Here is a 24,517-nt window from a genome sequence, read left to right as displayed (position 1 = left end):
ACTATTTGAAATGGAATTTTCTTCATTGAACCTAACCACATATAAAGTGAGCAAATGAAGTATCTCCTGTTTACAGTTCAAGGCAGAAAGTTTATCAAAACCATGAGGAAGCATACAAGGGAATCAAGCAGAAGGCTGGAGTCAGAAGGTGTCTTCAGAACTGCTTTAAGCTCCAATTCACCTAAAAGCAGGCACATGATACTGTCTGAGGATGCACCAAGCAGACTGAAGTGAGATCTATTTTCAAGTATGAATTAAGAGGCAGTACTCATACAACTGTCCCTCAATGTCAGAACACAAGATGCAGCAAGTGCTGAGCTGCAGAAAGCTCTTTTGCAGCACCTTTGCATTCTGATGGTTTTCCCACAGTGTCAGTGACCTGAGGCAAACCAAAGCACTCGAGAAGAAACAAAACTTTAAATCATAGCACAAATACTTGCATATAAAAATTTATTGTCCTTTTTTTAAACATGAACTTGATATACATACAAGCTGGACAGCTATTTTATTTATTGTTGAGCAGAGCTTTCTAGAAAACAGGTGATAGCAAGAATTAAAGCTGTACCACATTTTTTCCCTTGTAGCAAAGTGGATTAATAGCCATGTGCATACAACAACAATCAAATCACGTGTGCAATGCTCTCTACAAGTTCTGGTTTGGCAGCATACAAATACCTTAAACTTCCTAACTTTGGTGAGCTCATAGGTACAGGTAAAGAGTGCATTTATACAATGCACCAACACTTAAATGTAGAGTTTAAAAATGCAGGCCTGGTGCACTGTATGGATCTGTAGAAAAATACTGTCATTTTAGTTCATCAGGTTTGTATCTACAGCTGTTATCTAGCACAAAAGAGAAGGAAGAAATAGAACATATGGTTTCCAAGAAAAGGAAATTAGGAAGGTCACATTTTCATGAGTTTTTGCAAGGACACTGATTTTGTGATCTGACAGCACCAGCTCCCAGTTGACTGATCACTGAACTCAAACCTGTTTGCCCCTCTAGTCCTGACTCAGTCACCTATGGATGGGCCTCCTGGTAAGAATGGAACTTGTCTCAAGGAAGTTCATGGGGTTATTCATTCCAGGCATACAATCTGTGTTTAACTGTTGGGCTAAACTGAATGCTGACAGCCTTCAGGAAGAGCAACTGCAACAAAAAGGCTGCATCAGAAGTGAGTTCTAACTCAATGAGATGGCATTCTTCAGTGGAGTAACTGCACACTGAAATATGGAGAGCTAATTTCTTAAAGTTTTTGACATACAATGCTAAACCCAGTGTGCTGTTCCTCCTGGAGAATTCTCTAGGCTACTGTGACACAACCAAAACCATACAAAAGGCACATGACAGGTGAATAATATTTTCCATTTTTAAAGTGCAGATTTTCATTTACAATGTGACAACATTTCAAAGTAAACATTTCCAGACAACAATAACCTATTTCTTTCATATATAGAAATTATTACATTGCTTCAATGCAGTATTTTCTAATACTAAACATTCAGAGATGAAATTATATTAGCTAAATTGTGTGGAATCATTTAAGGAGAATGTTGTCTAAAATAGAGTTCTTAATTTGTTTCAATCACTAACAGAAGTGCTTCATCTGAAAGAACACCACAACCACAACCACTGGTCTGTAAACCATAACCTCAGAATGCAAATAAGGGAACCACTTCATTTTACAATCTCTGACATTAAAAGGGCAGAAAATAAAATTTCATAGTGGGAAAACATTTTATCAAAAAATGGAATTTTTAAACTGAAATGCATGTTTTAGAAACCCATTCCTTCCAAATGATGCATAACTTCTAAAACTGAAGTGTTGATGGCTGCTAACTTTGAAAGAAGACCTCAGATATTTTAGTTTTACTTTTTGCCCCAAGTTTCCATGTTGCTTCTAATCAATTTTAGGGAGAAAATTGCATACCAAGTGTCAAACCTGACAAATCCTGCCCTATCAAGACAGCAGTTAAGGCTTTCTCCACTGCAAAGATGCTCTCTTCACCAGCTTCTCCTGTTTTCGTGTTGCCAGGGCTTCCTGAATGGCACCACAAACCCTCTGCAAAACAACACAGTGAGAGCAAACAACAATGAAAGCAGGAAGCACTTTTCTTCCACAAGATGCTACTAAAAGATAATTCAACAAAGAGGTAAACCCACACACACACAGGCAGGTCTGATTTAGGTACTTAGCTCCTGATTCATATGCACAATATTCAAGTGATGAACAGAAACAGAAACCCACAAAAAGGAAATGGGCAGTGTTGTAGGTGAGAGCAGAAAAATAAATTTTTAATGTCTAGATACCAGCATAAACATTAGCAAAGCAAATGCAGTTAGGAAATAATCCCAAAAAAGGTAATTAAACAGAAGGAAGTCTCCTTCTAGTATGATGTGTGTTCTGTGCTCCAGCTCTGGCCATGCCACTAAGACACAGAGAAACTAAAAGGATTTCAATTACTTAATGCCAAGTGTGATTTGGACAACATGGAAGAGAAAGCTGAAGGAACATTTTTAGACAAGACACAGTGAAGAACTAAGATAGACTCTCCCAGTATATAAAGTGCCTCAAAATTACAGCAATTTTTTTCCTTCCCAGTCTAACCCATTATTTTAGGAGGCTCAATCAATTTAATAGCAGCAATTTGGCCCTGGTTCTGATTCCATCTGCTGACTTGCCATTTACTGCAGCTACAATTTCAAGCATGCTCCCAAGACACTGTGGACCGAATTGGTTCACATTTGGTATCAGAACATCTCCTCTCTCATCACCTGGTACACTACAGTCACACACATGGTTTCCTAGGTTAATTTTTCTATTCTTGAAGTAGCCTGGAATTTCCCCAAATTGATGAATCACCTTAGGTAAGCTACCTACAAGATCCAACCATCCACAGAACAAAGGCTACAAAATACTCCAGCCTCCCTGGCACTAACAGGAACAAACATTTAGAGATAAATGGTAAAAAAAATATGTGTGGGGAGGGAGGAGGGAGGAATCTAAATAAGCCTGTGCATACAAGGTCCACTTGTGCTGGCTTAGGTGATCTTGAAATAATGAGGAGCTGTGTGGAATCCTACAGACTACAGGGAATTTAATACAACCTACTACTTTAGATATTGGAATTATTTTCCTTTAATGAGCTTTAACATACAAACCCTAAGACTATGTAGCTTCAACATTAAATTATTATTGCATAAACTCTCTCGAATGCTTTGGACTATCTGATCTCATCATACTCTTGGTAAAACACATTTTTCAACACAAAATTATGGTAAATGGTCCTCAGGCACAGCAGCCTATTCTCTAACAAGTCTCTGGACATCACCATCTTTTTACATGCTGAGTTTCAACAACAGTTAAGAATATCATAAGAAAAGAAGATTAAATTAAAAAAAAATATATATACCCTTGCTGTAGCTTCATCCCAAAGCTGAACATTCTTTACACATTCATGACCTGTACTGTCCTTTCTTTGGAACATCTTTTGTTCCTCCTGCAGAAGGGAACAAAAACATGCTTCAGATGACTCACAAAACAAGAATGCAGAATCTCATACATAAATGGTTTGAATGCCAACTTCAGGTGAGATTATTTCAACATGGTCTCTGTCCAACCCAACTGTAATACTTTCAAGAAACTTTCAGTAAAGCCTGTCACACAGTCTCTTAGTTAGCAGTTAGAACCATAAATAAGCTAAAAGTATGTATGGACCTCTAGTGAGTAGTAAACAGAAGACAATTTACATGCTATTCTTACCCAAACAGTAATTTTTAAAATATTTGCTTCATATGAGGGATAACGTGTGAATTCTTCAAATAAGTAATCCCACTCTGTTGTTAAATGGCCCAAGATTTCCACTTCTTTCACATATATCACTCTCCTGTTCAAGAAAAAAAAAGTGTTTTTACTCAATTTCTCCCTGGGACTAGAACTTTGCTAGAAAAACGAAACAAAATGAAAGCATTTGTTTAAGAAGGCATCTGCTGTGCAGATTACAGGTATCCACTCAGCCACCCTGCACACATATTTCCTTCATACATTCTGAGACAATCACTTGGTTTTTAAAAGCCATAGATGATCCAGGACATCACACACCATGAGCAGGCCAAGGGCTGGGCTAAGGAGAGAACTGCACATTTAGCTGAGGCTGCAAACAACTCAACTGCCCAATTATCATCCATGGCCTTGAAATCTTGTCCATCTGCAGCCTGAAATCTGAGCTGGGCTGGTCATTATTAAAAAACCCCACTGGGAAACCTCCATGGTCTTACTATGGATGAGCCTCTCTCACACATTCAGGCAAGGTACAAACTGGTGACCTGTGGGATGTGGAGATCATAATCCTTTTCATTATCTAAGCATATTTAGGAAGTTTTGAGTCCTCAAACTTGGGACTGCCAACATCTCGAATTCTAAAACTTGTCAGATGACTTAAATAATTTTCATACTGGTACAAAGACCTAAGACTTCATTTAGAAAATTCTTTAATTAACAAGATTATAAACATGTATTACCAAACTGTTAGCTTGACTGCAAACACTTATAAGAAGCTAATTTGAAAAATCAGAAATGAAGAGGGAAAAAAAGACTATTTCCCCCCACTATGATGAAAGGATCACTGATCTCAGAGTAAACCATCTTCCCAAATTAGTATCCAGCTCTGACATCACAACTAAATCACATTCTCCATTAAGGAAACAAAATAAAATATTTAAAAACAAAAGAAGAAAATAGAGAAGGAAAATAGATTGGCAGAGAAGAGCAATCAGTTTAGACTTAGCCAGATGTCTAATCCCCAAGCTGAAATCATGTCAAGCCCTTAGAAAGCATTCAAAATTCAATACCTGTTGGTAACAATAAGATTTGCTCTTCTGCCTCTTGGAATTGCACAGTGGTATCGATAAACCTCTTTTTCCAACTTCCTGATGTGCAACTTCTGAAACAGAAACAGAAAATAATTATGGGGCTGAACAGAAACAAACAAAAACCCAAACCAAAACAAAAAAAATCAAATTGAAAAAAAACCAAAACACTAAAGACCAAAAAGCACAAATTGGTGTCTTGAATTCAAAAGCCTTGTGAAAAGTTACCTCATTGTTAGCTCTTTAAAGGGAGGTTCTCACAGTGCTCTCAGTCCTGAAGCTGAGTCACTGAGAAGTCTGATCCATCCACTCAAAGGCAGAACACTGACACTGCTGTATCAGACTATTTCTTCAGCTTTGATTTCCTTTCTGTGCTAGCAATTGTTTAATAATGTTCATTCTCTACAGCCCATGCTGCAGGCTTCATTCAAGAGTGAAAACCCTGCAAAGGTCATGCATTTTTATAAGGCACATGACTCAGACCCTCAGAAAGAAACTCTCAAGATACAAATTCTCAATGCACCTCAAAATCAGGCCTCTGAACTGAGCAGATATGACCATTCAATACCAAAACACAAAGGTGTGTGAAAGTGCAGATTAAAACTCATCACGTTCTGATTAGACAACCACAGCTCAAGTGACAACCTAAAAACACAGGAAAGGTTTTGAAATAAAGTACTGAAGGATAGCATCCTATGATACTCCTAGGATTTTTTGGCAATTATTCATTGAGTTTTTTTCAGATTTGCCATTCTGTACACACTCTTTGACTACAGTAAAATGTTTCCTAGAGCATGTCACCAGGATTACAATATTCCATCATGCACACAGACAAGCACAGAGTACAGGCTCACAGTCACCCCAACATCAAGCTCCCAATAACACTGGATTAAAGACATGCAGGACTCAGAGTGATACCTGAACATGTTTGTGGGAAAGGAATACTCATCAAAACATCATGCAGGAAAAGATAAGAGTATGAAATTAATAACATGCTACCAGTGGGAACCTAGCCCCAAAGTGGTTATGAGAATAAATCTATATCAACTACTGGGTTTCCTAATATGCAGTAAGTCTTTTTATAAAGACACTTATAAATAGTGGTTAATTAGCAAGACAATTATATAAGTATAAAGTCAATGTATATTGACTTTAGTCAATACCCTCCAAGGTATTGACAAAAGTCAATAGTACCCTGCAGGTCAATACAAGCACCTTTTTTATAATATAAATTGTTTTAAGGAAAAATGGGCAGCTCCTGTGTAGAAACATGGGGAAACATAAGGAAGAATGCCTGGATGCAAATACTTCAGATCAACTTTTAGCAAATGGGTGCCCCAGAATTGGTTTGATATTCTTCAGAGCAAAGTAGGATGACTTCCAGTTCATTTTACAGCTGTTACTGTGGAATTCAGCCTCTGCAACAGTAAATCCTCAAGGTCTCACTCCTCAAGTTTCTCACAAACTAGTAACAATAACCTAAAGAGCAAGGACTAAGAATTCAGTAGGTTTTTAGTTACTTCTTGTAAATAGCCATTTCTTTTTTATTTCCTTAGATGGACCCAAAAGCCAATGAGATGACAATAGAGGCTGCACTTGACTCCACATTTGGCTGTCTGTGATTAACAGGTTTTATTCTATGCAGTTTCAGTAACCAAAATTGAAAGTTCAGCTTACATAGGAATCAATTAAAAGAACGTTTGATTTTTTTTTATTTGCATTTTATTTTCATATATTCAAAAGTTCAACAAATATCTTAAAGCATCATCATACATCACAACTGACTCCAAAAAATCCTTTAATCTCAAAAGTGGATGAATATTCAAGAGCTGAAATCAACAGCACAGTGTTTTCCTAGACTTGCTCTCTAGTGATGTTGTGTTTTGAAATGCATTTTAATCCAGCGTTTTTCAGTAAGCAAAACCATAGGGTCAACCAACATTTTCTATAAAAAATATCCCTTTCTGACCATCTTAAAAATTTCTGAAACTGTACAGTGTACATATGAAAGGAAAAAAAGATGCCAGAAAAACTGCTTATCTCAAAGCCTCTTCAAAACATTAGAAGAAACATGGCAGCATATGACTAAAATGAAAATATGAACTCACATTTTATACCTGAACCTTAGCTGTTTCAAAAACAAGTAAAAAATTGAAGAAATAGAAAACCCATCACCATGTGAGGACTGTAATTCAAAGGCTGCAATCCACATTCTGAATCCTTTTGTTGAATATGAAGAAATTAGACATGCCACATATTTAAATAGATTTATTCATAAGCATATTTCTCTATTCAAACTCAAAGCTTTGGAGAGAAAGCCTGTTTCTCATAACTTGAGAAACAATCCCAATAGCATTTTTAGATTTTACATGCAATATGTTACCAAAGTAAGAGCTCCCACTGAGGCCTGTGCCTAAAAGATGCAGTATTTGTGAGCTATTCTCAATACACCTGATAGATGCCAGCACAATGGTGGTGGCATTATGTAAAAAGGAGGTTGCACTTGATGTAAATTACTCCATGATCTGCAGACTCTTCAAATTTAGACATCTTAATCAAAAGCTGTCATTTTAATGAGCATACTACAGCACTTTGAAGAAGTTAACTCATTCTTATTTTACATGGAAATGAAAGAACCAATGCAGATTTACACAGCAGAACAGTGAGTCAAGCAGAAATAGAATCTGCAGTTTCCAGCACAGTCTATGCTCTGCCACACAACACTGTCTCACCACCCTGCCTCAATTATTCATGAGGTGTTCTGCATTCTTTATAAAGCTCCATGCTTTAACTGGGATGTGAAACAAAGTAATGCCACAGGCATTGAATAATGCATGAGTGACATCATGGCAGCCCTGAGGAGCTGGGCCCCACAGCCCTGCCAGCACAGGCACAGCCCCACCACACCTGCTCCTGCAAAACTCAGCTCCAGCACTGCTCACACCATGACTAGAACTCTTGAGAGGTGATTCCTTGGAAAACAACTCTGCTAGAGCTGCCCTATTGCCCTGGGAGCTCTGCTGTGCATTGATGAGTAACAAAACCCACGGTGTGCTGCCCAGGCTGGCCGTGAGCTGAGGCACAGCCTGCTCCCAGCACCCCTCACTCCCAGCTTGGGCACTCACTGAGCACATCCTGCCCAGCCCTCAGACATCACAGCCAGCACTGCTGGGACAAGGAACTGCACAAACAACTTTACAAAACTCATCTACCTCACCCTCAGTCTGCACCAAAACCCTCATTCTCCTCTGGAATACTCACTCATCTACCTCACCCTCAGTCTGCACCAAAACCCTCATTCTCCTCTGGAATACTCACTCATCTACCTCACCCTCCATTTGCACCAAAACCCTCATTCTCCTCTGGAATACTCACTCATCTACCTCACCCTCAGTTTGCACCAAAACCCTCATTCTCCTCTGGAATACTCACTCATCTACCTCACCCTCAGTTTGCACCAAAACCCTCATTCTCCTCTGGAATACTCACTCATCTACCTCACCCTCAGTTTGCACCAAAACCCTCATTCTCCTCTGGAATACTCACTCATCTACTTCACCCTCAGTTTGCACCAAAACCCTCATTCTCCTCTGGAATACTCACTCATCTACCTCACCCTCCATTTGCACCAAAACCCTCATTCTCCTCTGGAATACTCACTCATCTACCTCACCCTCCGTTTGCACCAAAACCCTCATTCTCCTCTGGAATACTCACTCATCTACCTCACCCTCAGTTTGCACCAAAACCCTCATTCTCCTCTGGAATACTCACTCATCTACTTCACCCTCAGTTTGCACCAAAACCCTCATTCTCCTCTGGAATACTCACTCATCTACTTCACCCTCAGTTTGCACCAAAACCCTCATTCTCCTCTGGAATACTCACTCATCTACTTCACCCTCAGTTTGCACCAAAACCCTCATTCTCCTCTGGAATACTCACTCATCTACCTCACCCTCAGTTTGCACCAAAACCCTCATTCTCCTCTGGAATAAGGACCTTTTCTTTTAAAACCTGCATGTTTGCTCCTCTAAGACAAGCCCTAATACCTGCATTTCACACAAAAGTAATTAAGTAAAACATTTTTCCATCCAATCACTGGATGGTACTGAGGCATCTGATCCCTAAGGTAACCTTACAAGCTTTCCACCCCGTGAATTTATATTTATTTTAAAGGGACATATGCATTGAATGTAGTTAAAGTAGTTGAGAAGCTGGGTCCTGGTTGAACTACTTGCAATATAGGATCAAAACCGGATCCAAAAATAAGCAGCACTTGTACCTACTGTGATTAAACTTGTAAATGCAATATAGTTGAACTACTTGCAATATAGGATCAAAACTGGATCCAAAAATAAGCAGCACTTGTACCTATTGTGATTATACTTGTAAATGCACATAGGACTTTCTGACTCATTTTTTTCATTAAATATCCAATTTCATGTAAGGACACTGTCCTGTTTTGCTTTACATTGCTTGCTAGCTTACATTAGCAGACAAAGCCTTCCCAACACTGACCTCTAGCATGAAAATCAAGAACAGTTCATTAAACCTCTCCTGTATTCCATTAAGTGCCTCGTTGAAAGAAACCAACTGTGTTTAGTGAACTGTACAGAGGATCTATTCCTGGTTTGCATCCCGTTCCAATCTGCATCTCTTAAGAAAAATACAAATACCAGATGTGGAACAACTGCATAATATCAAATTTTCTGTGTTGATTGTGCCACCTCTTGCTTTTTGCCAGATGTAAAAAACATAGGACAAAAAAAAAAACAAAAACCAAAAAAAAAACAACTCAAGAAGAAAAAAATATTGGCCTGCTTAGTATATCACAATTTAATGTCATTCAATCATCTAAAAAAATTCACTAAATGTTCTTTTGAATAATTTTAAATTGACCATTACATTCTAAAAGGCATTACCAGCAAAAATGTTTCCGTTCAACATTTTTTCCCATATAATAGGCAAAAAATTTGTTCTGACAACAGCTTAAGCTTGGCTTGCTAATTTCTAAGATGTATTAGTAATGATGTTTATGGCATTGCTTAGTATAGAAATACATATATACTTATTTATATATGTGTGTGTGTAAATTCCTGTTAACAGCTGAAAGTTTATACTTAATTTTTATGTTGAAGAGCAAAGCCCCTGAAGATTCTGTGAATAAAAGCCAGAGTCAACTAAGCTAGCTGTATGTTTAACTGAGCAAATTCCCAAAGAACCAGCAGCAGGAACTTGAAGGCAGAGTGGGTCAGTAGCTGTGTAGCTGTCAGGGCTATGGCACAGCACAGAAACCACAAGTACAGGTTTTCTCAGCACTTCTATAAAAACTTGAAATTACAAGCATTTCCCCAGAAGTAAATTCCATTCTCTATCACTATTTTAAATTTTACTCAAGATCTGCTCTGCCCTACCTCTAGGAGAGCACCAATAAATAAATAATTTCAGGATCTAACCTACCGTGATCCTTTTTTCCAAGCGCCTTCTGTTGTTGCCATTCATAAGGAGCTAAGCATCCTCAGACAAATAAATATACAGGAAACAAACCCTCCCTGCCTCTCCCATCTAATCTTACTGAAGATGGTTATTCAAGTTTGTTTTCTGAGCCTGGACAACATCAAACACTGTTTTATTCAACTGCTACACAGAAAAGATTGAGAAGGGGAGAGGACATGGTAAATGCAATCATGCCCTTTATCTAAATACTTAAGGCAGATGAAAAACTGTGAGAGAAACAGACAAGAAATATGGAAAATGTTTACTCCATTATTCCAGTTCTTGCTGCATGCCAGGAGAGAAGGAGAAAGAAAAGAAATGTTAGAAACAGAACAGGGAATAAGGATTAAAAGACCATGTACAAGCAACTAGCAAATATCCAAAATGTTAATGCAGACAGTTATTTTACTCCAACTTTTAGCAACAGAGTAAAGCAAAAATCAGCATTTAAATGAGCATTTAAAGATAAGTATTAAGAACACAAAGTCTAAAATACAAATTAACCAGACTCTGACTATCAAGAACTTGAAAACTCATGTTGTTCATTTCCCATATGTTAGGCACATCCACATGAGAAAGCAGGCTAAATGTCCACACAGTGCCTGTAGCTATGACAGATTGCCATTATGAACAACATAAGGAAAAACCAAACAGTATTATGAAAATTCATGCAGTTTTTTAATTGCTGATACAACCAAACAATTCAAGGTCTATTGATTATTCTGTAAACCAACCTTAGCTTTGTTATAAAGACAAAAATCTGGATCTATCAAAATGGGGGGGTTTTCACATCTTTAAATCTTAATCCTTATAATTTTTAATCCTACTACCTCCTTCCAGAGTATGAGAAGTGAACATATCATGGAGAAGACCATAAAACAGCAATGCTGCAGTTTCCATTCTGCACTCAGCTTACTCCAAGCACTGGGCCTTCCCTGCTATCCAGGCTTGCTTTAACTATGCTGGGGCAAATTTTTACTTCAGATAATGACTGCTACAGATTGATTGCAACTTAATCCTTTATGGAACCCTAACTGTGTTTACAAGGCAAAACATACCTCAAATAAATCATAGCCCTCAGCTTCCACCCTGTTGTAGGGCCGGATGATGCCATCCTCACGGATGAGGCGTGGGGGACGGAGATTTGACACCTCTTCAGTCGATTCTGCCACCCTGCCACAGACAGAGCAACATGATTCTGGTAAGCTTAATACAAGTCTGAGTTTCACCAGTACATCTTTAGAAGTCAGCCTTTCACTTGCCACACATCCCACTTACACATCCTGGGTACCCTGCAGATGCAAATAGTAAGACACACTGCTAATAACAAATCAAAAGTAGCACTTGTCAATTAAACAGCTACAGAATATGCTGGAGAAGTTGATTCCCAAATGCAGATAAGTTACTAAGGGCTCTCAAGTTTATTAACACACTATCCAAAGGTCCCATTAAAACACAAGAAGGCACTGCTAACCAAATTTCAGACTGGGAAGTTTTACCCTGAAAATTTCAGTGGGCTGTTTTTCACAGTCAATTGAACAGATGTTTCTCCTCAGTGGAAGGAGCAAAATGAAAAAATGGATTAGTTCCTGTCTGCCTGAACTAGCACAGTGATTAGTTACTGTCTACCTGAACTAGCACAGAGCAGCACGTTCTCCAAAGCAGCAATTTCCTCGTCATCATAAAACAGATTTGTTACAGGCTACTGGACATTCCTCAACCTCACACAGCATCCTGATTTTTGTACTTAGCAAATAGTTGTGTGGCACTGGAGCACTTTACCACCTGGTATCCAACATTGGAGGAGAGCTTCCTCCTGCACTGTACCTTTGAATTCCCTGGAAGGTGCTGCTTGCCATGTCCACAATGCCTCCCGTCGGGCGGGCCACCACTCCTACAAGCCCCTTTCCAATGCCCTTAAAGAATCCAGCTGCACCTTCTTTTTTAGCCCCTGGAAAAGAATAGAAACAGAAAAATAAATGTTTTTATGACCTACTTCATCACAGAATTAAACCATTATTGCTACAGGGGAGCTGTTTTGTACTGGAAACAGCCCACAGGCAGTGATTGCATAGAGTCCTATTGTACAAAGAGCTGGAAAGTCACCACTGCCTCCTGGTCTGCTCAGACACATCACTGCTCACTTAACACCTTACCAGCCTCTGAAGGGCCCAGAACTGAGATGTTACCAACATTCTCCTGCTCACACTTCCCATCTGGACAACAGGTCAATAGATGAGTGTTTATAGGTTGACAGTAATAACAAAATGTTCTGAAGATACTAAGATGCACAAGTATGATAGAAGTTAACTATTTCCATCTCAAAATTACATAGTTTTGCTGATATATAACCATGGGAGAACCAAAGGAGTGTTCAGAAAGCAGGTGTGGTCACCCACCTAAGAGACAAGGACTACATATCTAAGTAGCACAGAAAAGCTGTAAGACACCACACAGTTACAGCTGACTCCCAACATTTAAATCACTGCCACTTGAAGATTAATAAGAGGCATTTTATCCTGGATATTTATGATCATCTATCATTTTCATGAAGTAACAGGAACAAATACTGACTTCAGGCATAAAACCAAATTTGGTTTGTAAGATTTCTCTGACCTTTGGAGCCCCAAAAAACTTTTTCAGCTGGTGATTTTTACTTTATTATTTTTACTATCTTTATTCTGGCTTAAGACAATGAATTGGGTACTACAGCAGGCCTAACAAAATAAATCACAGAGATAACCTATTCTTAACCATACAAATGTTTAAAAGGTGGGAAAGCCAACAACAGATATAAAGACATTTGAGGAAAGCATCGTGTAAATTCACATTTGAATAAGAAATATAAAAATTTTGCTATGCCTTAGCATCACCATACTTGGTTGCGATTCCTTAACATTACAAAATAAATTGTCAAGTATTGAGAAACCACTTAAGCAGTGCAATGCAGCCTTTGTGCTTACCTTCTACTGGTTTAGTGATGATGCCTGTCACACCTCCAACAACACCCTAAAACAAAGATAATTAAGTTCCCAATGAGAAACTGAAATGCTGCCAGTCCAACTGGGTAACCTGTTATCTCACATCCTTATTTTAATACTTTGTAATGTAAAGTTCAGTATCAGAAACACTGTTTGGCTAGGGGCTTTGGCTTTGTTTTTTCTCTTAATATTTTTAAGAAAACTGTACCTGAGGCAAAGACTTGAAAGACAGAATTGACTGCAAGGTCAGGTAAGGGCCTGTCACAGCACATGTCACACTCGAGATGGCCATGATGCACAGAGTATCACCACACAATTTCAGAAAGCTTCAACCCAAAGAGTAACACCATGGCACTGCACAAGGCTGCCAGCATCTGCTCCTCTTGCTCTTCAGCCCAACCTTTTACACCCTGATGCTGATGCATTGCCCCTGGGTGCCCTCTGCTCCCTTTGGTGCTTGCTCAGTGCCCCTGGGCACTCCATGGCTCTTTGCTGTCACCTGCTTCTCACAGCTGCACCCATTCCCAATTCCCACAACCTGTGCACCTACAAGGGCCCAGTTACCTTAATTACCCAACACATTTCCTGAATATGAGTAACTATTTCTTTATTGATACAATACACAGAAGAAATTGGTGTTATTTCCCATTCAAATCCTAACTCCAGTTCCTCAGGTGACCAGAAACATGCCCTCAAACACCACAGCTGATGCACTACACTGAGTCTCCTATAAACCCACTGCCTGTTTGGCTCTTCTGTTTAGTTAATGAACCAACAAAAAAGATCTCAAACTTCCTGCAGGTGAAACAAGCTGGCACATGAAACACTCATCCCCAAACCATACCCTTAACAGGCCTTTCCCTCCTTTGGCCAGGCTCTCCCCAAAGTCCTTTGGCTGCCGACCCATCTCCTCTCTCCTTTTCTGCTGAAATTCTTCATCCAGAGTGATGGCAGCCAAGCCTTTGCCAACAGTGCCAGTGATCCTGGACACCATCCCTGCTGCCCCACCTGAGGGAACAGGGCACAAAGCAGAAGTTACTGTGCTTTCACAGCTGAACAGCAGACAACACACAGCCAGCAAGTTCCTAGCAATCTCCCTTCATATTCAGTTTAGATATGATGAATTCACACAGAGCCATGTTAGCCATGAGAAGAGTCCAGAATCTGGTCTGATATCCATACATACAGCAACAGGGAACATTTATAGCACTTTACTACATGCTACATAGCATAATGGATGAAACAATGTTTTCTCTAATTACTGTCAAGACACAGCTAAATAAAAATCTAAAGTAATTGTAACAGAACACTTCTCAAGCTTCTCCAGACATTTTAGAACCATTAAAATTATGCTTCTTATTTATTCAGAGCATGTTACTAATTTAGTTATATATGCAATGTTTCTCACATTGGTTGCTCAGTCTATAAACAGATATTCAGATGGTCTCAGGTAAATTAGGTGTGAATGATCTGTACCACAAACCCTGGCAACATGTATGACAACCTTAAATACTCACTAGAAAAATAATGTGGGAATTCATCAAAAAAGAGCACTATTATACATACCCACTGTGTGCCCAAGAAGACTTCTAACACCAATTACAAAGCCTTCAGCAAATTCCTCAGGTCCTTGAACAGCACCCTACAAATGAAACTTATTAGGAATAGCAGAAAACCACACAATGATGCATCTGTTTCAAGAAAAACTAGCAATTCCTTTACATTGATGCAAGGCCATCTGAATAGGTTATTCCTTTGAAATTCACATTAAAAAATTACTGCTGCCTGCCTGTTCAGAGTGTGGAGCACAGTGACAATAAACAATAACCCTGCAGTACATTCAAACAGCCCTTTATAAAGGCACAGTTAAAGAATCAGGAACTCCCACCTGGAATGGCTCATAGAAGAAAGCTTCAACTCCCTCAGACAGCCCTCTGATCAAACCAAATGGATTTCCAAGAACATCTAATCCAAGCACAAGAACATACATCTGTTTCAGGAACTAAACGATGAGAGGGAAGAAAAAAGGCAAACAACAAAAGCAGTGTTATGAGCTGTTGTCACACACATCAGAACCCCAGTCTGGTCCATTTTTTAATTTACTACCCAGGTAAGGTATTAGAGTGCCCAACTAAGTGTTTGGTGAAGAAAAATAAAATCTTCTTTAAGACATATACTCAAAATTTTACACAAAGTCTTGACTAAATAAGCTTACTTGTTCACTGTAATGTCTAACAACTCTCATCCTCAGTTGATCTCTCTTGTAGAACTGGTATTTAATTTCAAAGAAAGCAAGTCTGAAAGACAAGTAATCATACATTAGTTAAAGATACCCTTCCTCATTCAAATACTTCTCTGCTTTCTTTCAGACAATCCTGAAGACTATTGCCTTAAAAAGGATCCCAAAGCCCATCTTCTCTCCATTCCTCCCTTTCCCCTAACTCTGTATAAATTTACACTAGTCAGTCAGTAAAGTTTACCACAGATCCAATTATTAAGCATACAGCAGTCAAAGTGTTAAACAAAAAAACCCAAACCAACAACCCCAACCAATGGAATTAGCTCACTTGAAAATAACATCATCCACATCTGTTAGAGTAGCTCCAATGCTTTTCAGCAGCAAATTCAGAGAATGGATGGCTATCATTTCTTCCCCCTTATCTGATGCTTCTCCACCAGAAGCCAGGGACAAACTCAAATGTAACTGTCAAGGCAGAATTAGGAAAACAAGAACAAATCAAGACCAAAGGAAAGCCAAAGCAGAGCAAGTCATGTAGTGCACATGTAAACAGATCAGTGATGAAAGCTGAGGAAAGCTATCATTTAATCTACTGATGACTTTTCTTCCCTTGCTCCAAAAAAATTTATCTGCTTTAAGAGAGAGATATGAAGATAATCCCATTAAAGTGTATTTTATTACAATTTATGATACATTATCCAGTATTTTATCTGGCTTTCAGCATTAATATACCCACTGATTCTCCCCACTTAGTTCTGGTTAAAGGTCTGTTTGTACTCATGGGCAACAGAGAAAGTTTTTCAACAAAGTATTAAATTCTTGAGAATGTAAAATCCCCACTAGGGATTTACTGTAATGAATTAATGGGATGATTTATTAACCAATAATCTCTCTACTGCATACCTTAATTGGAGAAATATGGAAATGTTCAAAGAAGCTGAGCATTGACACATCTGTTAGGGAAGACTCCATCAGCTCAGTGTTAAGTGCATCCACATCTTGCTGAATTAATTTAGACTGGTTTCAATATAAAAAAAAAAATGAAGTTAATCTCATCCATATATGTAATACAATTAATCATATTATATCTAAATGTGTTTTTATATATATTTAAATAAACAGTAGAAAAAATAATCATAGTTAAATACAGTTAACTAGCTACTTAAATATGAGTGTACTAATGAATCCAGGGATAGCAAAAAAAACCCCAAACAACCCATAACTGACATAAAATTTCTGGGTGATTTTTCCATTTTTATTATATTGATTTTCACTTAAATTCCTCAATCAGTTATGGTCCCATTCCAGCCACAGTCAGTTTCTCTCATACATTACCCTTTGTCTTTCAGCTTCTGGGTCTGTAGATGGAGTGAAGAGTTCACTAAGTGCTCCCAAAAATCCTTGATCAATTTTCAGTGCCATTTCCTGGATAAGAACCATGAAGTACCTAAAATGGGAAAGAAAATGTATACCTGTAGAAATTTAACTTAAATATTACATGCTTAGTCTACACAAGTGAAGCCTTGCTGTGCAATGGCACATATTAAGATTTACAATCCACAATATCAACTCTCAGTTTATAGTCAGAAGTGCTAACTGGCCAGCACTGCACAGCAAACAGACACACAACTCTGATACTGTAGTACAAGAAGAAAATAATTCTGATTACTGAAGAATTTGTGTGACAGTCCCTTCACGTGGTCACTCCTTATTTTCTAAAATTAAATTCCTTTGTGAATGATGTTTTCTTATTGGAGATATTTAAAAACTGAATCTGAAGTCAAGAGTGGTTTAGATAGGAGAACAAACTTAAGAACAAAGTTCCCTTCTAAAATATATTACATCTCTAAAATTAAATTACAATTCACTGTTACACTCACTTGAATTGCAGGACTTGGCTGTATTCATTGAATCTAGTGATGATGCTGATGTCAATGAAGGGTTTTGGTTCTAAAGAGAAAAAAACACTTAAAAATAAATGGCCAAGCTCCTACTTTCAAGGCTGAATAAATCTGATATTACTACAGGGTTTCTCTTACCTGAATCCAAAGCAATGGACTTGGGAGGGGCTACAGGGTGAAATACCACAGGAAACATCGATCCTGGTAACTGATTATCCACCTAAAAAATTAATGCATAATTACAGGAATGTTTTAGTGACACGATAATCAAACAGTTCTCATTTCAGAAGGTTTGAGTAACTTGTTTATAAATTGTGTTCAAGAGGAATGCCCCACTTATTAGGGTGGAAGGAGGAAAAAGCAAAAGGATTACTCTGATATCACTGTGGAATGTTACTCATTCAGTTATAAAAGGTTAGATGGTTCCAAGTGCTGCACAAGGGATGCTCAGAGAGCTTCACACCCACAAAGACTCCCTTACAAGGTCTGCAGCTGATGGAAAACATTGACTGTAGAGTGAAAACCACCTTCAGGCAAAAGAAAAAACAAAATGAAAGCTAAAAGGAAAGAGCAAACTTCCCAGCAGCTGGTGAGAAAAAGCACCAGGGTCCCCAGTGAAGGGCAGCAAATGGAGATGAAGATGGCAATGATGATGACTCAACATCATCTCCCTCTAGCACTGACCAGCTCTTGCCAGTACCTGCTAAAGGGCTCTACTGGCAAATTTAGCAACACTGTTAGTACTGACAGGACTATGCTGATCTGCTGCAAGTGCTGCACAGGAATTCAGTGTTAATATTACATCTAGATACATTACTGCATACTGTTTTAGCATATTTAAATGCCTGTTCTCTACTTCCCATTAGACAGGCAGCTTTTGTACTAAAGGTCTCTAAACTCCTAGATGTATTCTGTAGAATCATGTTACACTTCTGTGTAAAAAATACAGTAAAGTTTTGGAAAAGGTTGAGATCTGTTTTAAAACACCAAAACACAGCTCTTTAGAAATAAACTCTCCACCATAGCACCCTGCTGTACATTAGCACACAGTTTTGTGGAATTCTTTCCACACTACTTCAAAATCCTGGGATGACAATTCTGCAATATTTTTCCATCACAGCACCCCTGCTACTCTGATGTAGAGAGACAGGCACCACATGCATATGATTTGGTGATACTTCTTTGTGGCTTTCACATTCTCTGAAGAAATTCCTTCACCCAGGGTTTTTCTCCTGGGAAGCTGAAAGGCAGCAAGAGAGGCCTCAAAGAAAAGGAAAACAATTCTCATCTCATTGGCTTCTCCTGTGCTGGTCTGGAATGTGTTTGGAGGGATTCTGCGGTGAGTTGTTTTCACTTATTGGCCAATCAAGGCCAAGCTGTGTCGGGACCCTGGAGAGAGTCACGAGTTTTCCTTATTCTCTTTTTAGTATTCTCTAAGTATCCTTTGTGTATTCTTTAGTATAGTGTAGTATTCTTTCTAATGATACAGTATAATAAAGTAATAAATACTACACTATGCTTTATAGTGTAGTATTCTTTCTAATGATACAGTACAATAAAGTAATAAATGAGCCTTCTGAGAACAAGCAGTCAGATGCATCATTTCCTGACTTCGTCTGGGCATCCCTGATTTTTCAATGCATCTTCACATAAATTAATGAAATCAAAAGCTTCATGTGTCTGTCTAGTTTCAAAACCAGATGAGATGTGAAAAGATTAAACTGCAGGTACCTGCAGCCAGTAGAGCTGGGCCCGTAGGCTCCTCTGGTGGGGTGACTGCTTGAATTCAACCTGAATTCCTGACAGGAAGTTACGGCGGATGCTGCATCTGACTGGGAGACGCATTTCCATTGGGGACTTGCTAAAATTCACCTGCCAATAGAAGGAAGCAGAGCTAAGATACAGTTTCATTTGGAAACAATAAAATGGTACATTACTAGTTGACAAACTAGCAAATAATCCTTGTGGTTTTCCTTCTTATCAGATCACAAGGCCACTGAGTTTCTCCACCCAATTAACTGCATGGAAAGCAGTGAAAACCACCAGTTAGTCTGACAAGGACATCACATTGCAGCTTTAGTTGGCCCAAGCAGGAACCTCTGTGTCATCTAAGCAGCTATTTCTTCAGAAGTTGTATCTTACACTGGCATAATTAAAGATATTTATATGCAGCTGACTACTTTCCCAACTGATGTTTTCCCCCTGATCCTGAAACCTTTAAGTTATGAGAAGCAGAAGTATAAAGCTCCCCTTTATTGAGAGTGAAATGCAATGAGCTACAGATAAAAGATTTGATACTATGTACTATAAATGCACTACTGCAATGGCCAAAATTCAAGTTTTCAAAGAGCTGAAGGTATATACATGTTTTTAAAATGAAAGGATAATATAGGAAACAAGCCTGACTATGGTACTATAAAATGGTTGTATTGGACTTAGCCATTTGAATACCCTCTTTATGCATGGAATACAGGGATGTATAATTAATGTCTGAACAAGCTCAGGTAAGTGGATTCATTTCCAGAGTCCTTGAACACTGAAGACTCCTTTACCATATCAAGTAATGGGAACTGCACCTTATTAAGAAGCTAAAACCAAAATTTCTGCAAAGAATTTAGGGTATATACTGCAAATACAGGTTTACAACTAACATGCAGACACTGAGCAATCTTTTCTACCACACAAAAGAAAAATCCTTTGAAATTCTTATTTCATAACACAAGCCTGGATAATACCTCAGTGCTGCCTCAGTATCACCACAAGACAGAAACATTCTACTGTGTATAATGTGTAACTATTTGAATAAGAATCTTGCCTCTTGTTTCTGTTTCTCTTCACACAGCATCTATCCCAACTTAGCAAACCAGAAATCTGTTTTAACTGTTGCACTTGTTCTGCAAGCATTTAAACACTAAAACTCAATACCTACCTCAGTATTGCTGTCCAGTTTATGCCAACCAGGACCTTGGAAAGCACTCTTGGAGAGATACTTTTGATATGCTTGTTCCAGTAGGTTTATTTGCTTTTGATTAAATGGTTTCCACTTTTGCCTTGGTTTCTGTTCCCAAACAACATCAGAACTGCAAGACAGACAACAAAGTTAAAAATTTTAGAGTACTTATACTTTTCTTATGCATGCAAACCATGTAAAATATATTTTTCTAATTTCTCAAGCACAAAAAACCCTATTATGTCTTTTTTAAATGTAAGCTAAAAAAGGAGGCAGTTAAATCCTGTTGGTTCTAATTCCACAATAGGAGTAAATGCAAAACTTAATTTTAATTAAAAAGGCTTCACTTAATTTAACTTGAAACATATCCCCTTCAACTCTATTGCTAAAATTATAATACACTGCCAAATTTTGATTATTCAAGGGAACATTTACACTTCCATAGGCAGTACCTAGTAATTCCTATGTAAGAGATTTCCTTTTTATTTTCATTGTTAACTAGAGAAAGTCCAAGACTATGGATTGACAAGTTTATTTCTTGGTCAGGTTGCTCCAGCTCCTCTGCTTGTCGTGCTTTGGAAACCAGAGCCACATCGTCTGTGAAAAGCAGCACGCGCTGCCGTCCATCCAGGAAAGACACCCAGTGAATTTGGGTGTTGGCATTGTAAGGGAACTGGCCACAGTCATCCTGTATCAGGGGGGAAAAAAGCATATTATATGAGGAATTCCCTGATGTTGCTCTATGTTTATGAGCAAGTTTACAGACTAACACAAACCAGAACTCAGTATTTTTCCTGTTTGTTCAGTTTACTCCATTGTTCTGACTTGGTTGCACCTTGGTTTCACCTTTCCTAACACTGGAAAGAGGCTGAGGTTGGGATATTTTTTCCCCACTTTTGTAAACTAAATATTCCAGCAATATCTGTGGTTTAGAATAATATTGGAAACCATTAGGGAACAACGGCCTTCAGAGCAAAGCAAAAGGCTTGGAATCTTAGTAATGGCAGAAAAAGGCAATAAATCACATACCATGAAACAGTAAAACCAGACAATTACTAAGATCTCTGCTTTTCAAAAGCACATACTCCTGATTTTTGATTTGTAAGGCAAAACTGAGATAATTAAAGCCCTTTACTCAAAAGCCCCAAAGAATCATGAATGCAATCACAATTATATGGTAAGGAAATGGGTTTTAAACTAAAACCATTTCTAAATCTGAAAAATTTGACCCAAGTGCTTATACAGTAAAGCACGCTGTAGCTGGTTCTGTCTGAGTTCAGGTGTGTGAAATTAATCCCATTTCCAGTACAACTGAAACTGAAATTTGCTTTTCTATCCCTTCTTTTAGCTAGCAATATTTTTCAGTTTTGTTAACTCTGTGTTACTCAACAGAAAAACCAAGCCACCTCTGAAGAATTCATTGTAGTGTAAGGTGCAAGTGGGCAGCTAATTAAAGACAGACACAGTGGACTATCAAAACATCTAAAATCTTGCTTCTGGATGGTAGCTATAAGTCTCCTACAGGATGACACAGAGGCAAAGTTACTGATAAAGCTTTCTCCCAGATAGTTTTAATTTTGAAATAGTCCTAAATTGGTTCAGCATTTCCTTCTCCCCTCAGAAAATTTACCTTAAGTAGGTCATGTTCACCAAAACATTGAGAGTAGCTCCAAGTCAATTTTCTTGGTTTGGTTGGATCTGTCCAGGCAAAGAGGCATACTTGCCTTGGTTTCAACTCCATTTCCTCCTGTAATCCACTGCAGGTTAAAAGAAAAGGAGAAAATGACAGCACTGACTGGTTCAAAGCCCTGATGGAAGTGGTGTAAGCAAACCCCAGTGCTAACTACTCCAGCAGTGAGGCATGAAGGGCCCAAGCCATTCACCCCAGACAGGTCCAGCTGCAGGGATATCAGCTCTTGGTGATACCCATGTGATATCTTGGTGATGTTTAACCAGGATACCCCTGATTAAACTAGCAATGGTGACTTGTTCCTTGCACATACCTCTGTTTATATCTGAGGGAGTCCCATGGAGTGTGGTTCACAAGCAGAGCTGGGGCAGCTCCCTCGTGGTAATCTGTGAAGCTGATCACAGTAGAATGCTCTGAGACATTCACATCTACCAGCAAGCCCCCATTCTGGAGAGGAAGTTAGACAAAGCCCAGCATTAATTCAAGTTAGAACTATGAAAAACATTATATCCAAAGACTTTACTGAACCATGGTACCTTTACAAACACATTCTCTAACGCTAGGCTAGGGTGACTTCTGAAATTATAATATTCTTCATTTGAATCAAACTAATTTAACCATGAACTGTGTGTCTCCAACATGTAATAGCTGATCAAGAAATCCTAAAATAGAATCTATTTTTTGTTACCTACTTAAACAAACTGAAAGCACCCAAGACATACCCTCTGCAAAAAGCCCAGATGCCAGAGGTGCAGTATACCATTGTAACTTGATAGCAATAGAGCTGTTCAGTTTCCTATAAGCTTGTCCAAGCAAATCAACTTGACTACACAGCTATGAAAACATTACCAACACTGCAAACTTGATTCATAACTTTTTTTATGCAACAGAACTGGATGCAGAGCAGTGTACCCATAACTTAAAGCACAAGGTTTCCATCTTGATGATTTTATTGAGTCAAGCTACCACAGGGCTAAAATGGAGATTTAGCAACAGACTACACAAAGTCAGTCTCACCAATTCTTCCAGTTTCAGCAGAGTACCATTATCCTGGGCTTTAAACAGGAATGGTTTGGATGAGCTTTCATAGCCAACTACTCTTACACAAAGTTCACCAGATGAGTTTTCAGGCCAAAATGGAAGACACTGTAAGACAAGAAATACACATAACTTTAACATTGCATTTGTGTCCAACATGGTAACCCAGCAGCAAAACAAACAGGGTTGTGTGACTGAGACTATTTCACATGCCTTAGTTCTTAGCCAAGTATCTCCTGATGGACACATCCACATCTAACTTACCTAAACTGAAGGACTTGATTAATGTACAGAACATACAACCTGTACTGTTCAGGTTCCCTTGGGATGTGAAATATCCATGTCATGCCTCCAGGAGAGACAGCTTCTGTAAGGGAACTCCTCTTCCCTCAAGTGACACCTAAACACCAGTTGTTTGTCTACAGTGATATCAAAAGGAAAAAACATGAAGCATTACCTCTGAAGCTGAGATATAATTCCATTTATTAGTTGGAAGAGAACCATTAGGACCAATTTCTCCAACTTCAAGTTCCAGAGAAGATTTGTTTGCTATTGTGTAGAATGGAGTGAAGGTAACTATCCTGGTAAGGTTGAAACTGCTCATTTTGATGCTAACTCCAACCTGTTGAACAAGGAGAATTTGAGCAAATAATCAACAACAAGCCAAGAAGAAAAGTCAGGATAGAAAAGTAGAACAGCCAACATCAGTGTAATTACAAAGCCTAACACACAACAGTCCTGAAGTAAAAGCACCAACCATGCAGTAAAATCAGCAGATTATGCAACACAACTAACACAAGTGTAAACTGACAGGCTTAGCAGTAGCATTTTGCAGCTGTAGCTTTTGTGGGGAAAATCCACAAGAAACCCCTCTGGAGTAAATCATGACAACTGAAAATGACCATTATCATCAGAACACAGTTAAGAGTACATGAAAACACAACTCCCCACATCTCTTTACTCTGCTCAGTTGTGGAAATGTAGTCTTGAATAAGGAGTGCAGATCTAAGCACTTGCAAGCAATTGTGAACAATTATCTCCACTATGCACATTCATCTTTGTGTTTACAAACAGAGAGTGCTACATGTTCCTAAAAAGTCAAGCCAAAAGAACACAGAGAGCTCCACAATTGACTGAAACAGATCTTACCAGGTAGTCCATGTTATTAGCTGAACACCTGACACATCCATAGCTTCCTACAGTATCAAGGGAAAAGCTGCTGGACCAAGCGCTGGTTGAAATACAGAGCTGGATCTACACACAAAAAACAGCAACATGCAAAGTAAACTCAGTAAACTCATTTTCATTCTGTAGTTAATGCATTATGGAGTGCAGTTATATCACATATA

The 24,517-nt window shown here is 38.6% G+C and overlaps 1 protein-coding gene across 4 annotated transcripts in view; it reads right to left on the bottom strand.

The window, feature by feature from the left end:
- Nucleotides 1–433: 433 nt before the first annotated feature.
- VPS13C (vacuolar protein sorting 13 homolog C) overlaps nucleotides 434–24,517 on the bottom strand; it is a 77,284-nt gene continuing 53,200 nt past the window's right edge. For 2 of the 4 annotated variants that reach the window (XM_071442016.1, XM_071442018.1), the window contains 24 exons: nucleotides 24,318–24,422; nucleotides 23,626–23,790; nucleotides 23,148–23,276; nucleotides 22,444–22,577; nucleotides 22,071–22,197; nucleotides 20,893–21,128; nucleotides 20,420–20,570; nucleotides 19,222–19,362; nucleotides 17,629–17,710; nucleotides 17,470–17,539; nucleotides 16,925–17,036; nucleotides 16,493–16,606; nucleotides 15,918–16,054; nucleotides 15,566–15,647; nucleotides 15,239–15,352; nucleotides 14,917–14,992; nucleotides 14,195–14,358; nucleotides 13,333–13,378; nucleotides 12,197–12,320; nucleotides 11,428–11,542; nucleotides 4,853–4,944; nucleotides 3,765–3,888; nucleotides 3,415–3,501; nucleotides 434–2,063 (listed from right to left, as the gene is read on the bottom strand). In XM_071442016.1, coding sequence (XP_071298117.1) covers nucleotides 1,974–2,063; nucleotides 3,415–3,501; nucleotides 3,765–3,888; nucleotides 4,853–4,944; nucleotides 11,428–11,542; nucleotides 12,197–12,320; nucleotides 13,333–13,378; nucleotides 14,195–14,358; nucleotides 14,917–14,992; nucleotides 15,239–15,352; nucleotides 15,566–15,647; nucleotides 15,918–16,054; nucleotides 16,493–16,606; nucleotides 16,925–17,036; nucleotides 17,470–17,539; nucleotides 17,629–17,710; nucleotides 19,222–19,362; nucleotides 20,420–20,570; nucleotides 20,893–21,128; nucleotides 22,071–22,197; nucleotides 22,444–22,577; nucleotides 23,148–23,276; nucleotides 23,626–23,790; nucleotides 24,318–24,422 — 2,817 coding nt within the window. In that variant the 3' untranslated portion in view covers nucleotides 434–1,973. Of the gene's footprint in view, nucleotides 2,064–3,414; nucleotides 3,502–3,764; nucleotides 3,889–4,852; nucleotides 4,945–5,098; nucleotides 5,313–10,485; nucleotides 10,655–11,427; nucleotides 11,543–12,196; nucleotides 12,321–13,332; nucleotides 13,379–14,194; nucleotides 14,359–14,916; nucleotides 14,993–15,238; nucleotides 15,353–15,565; nucleotides 15,648–15,917; nucleotides 16,055–16,492; nucleotides 16,607–16,924; nucleotides 17,037–17,469; nucleotides 17,540–17,628; nucleotides 17,711–19,221; nucleotides 19,363–20,419; nucleotides 20,571–20,892; nucleotides 21,129–22,070; nucleotides 22,198–22,443; nucleotides 22,578–23,147; nucleotides 23,277–23,625; nucleotides 23,791–24,317; nucleotides 24,423–24,517 lie in introns of those variants that run through there. The other 2 variants (XR_011681497.1, XM_071442019.1) reach the window with 2 other exon arrangements.

Source organism: Agelaius tricolor, unplaced genomic scaffold, assembly GCF_023055355.1.
Source record: "Agelaius tricolor isolate 1412-34295 unplaced genomic scaffold, bAgeTri1.0.p SCAF_16, whole genome shotgun sequence".
NCBI lineage: Eukaryota > Metazoa > Chordata > Aves > Passeriformes > Icteridae > Agelaius > Agelaius tricolor.
The sequence above is the reverse complement of the archived record's forward strand: the minus strand, read 5'-3'. Positions and strand labels throughout refer to the sequence as shown.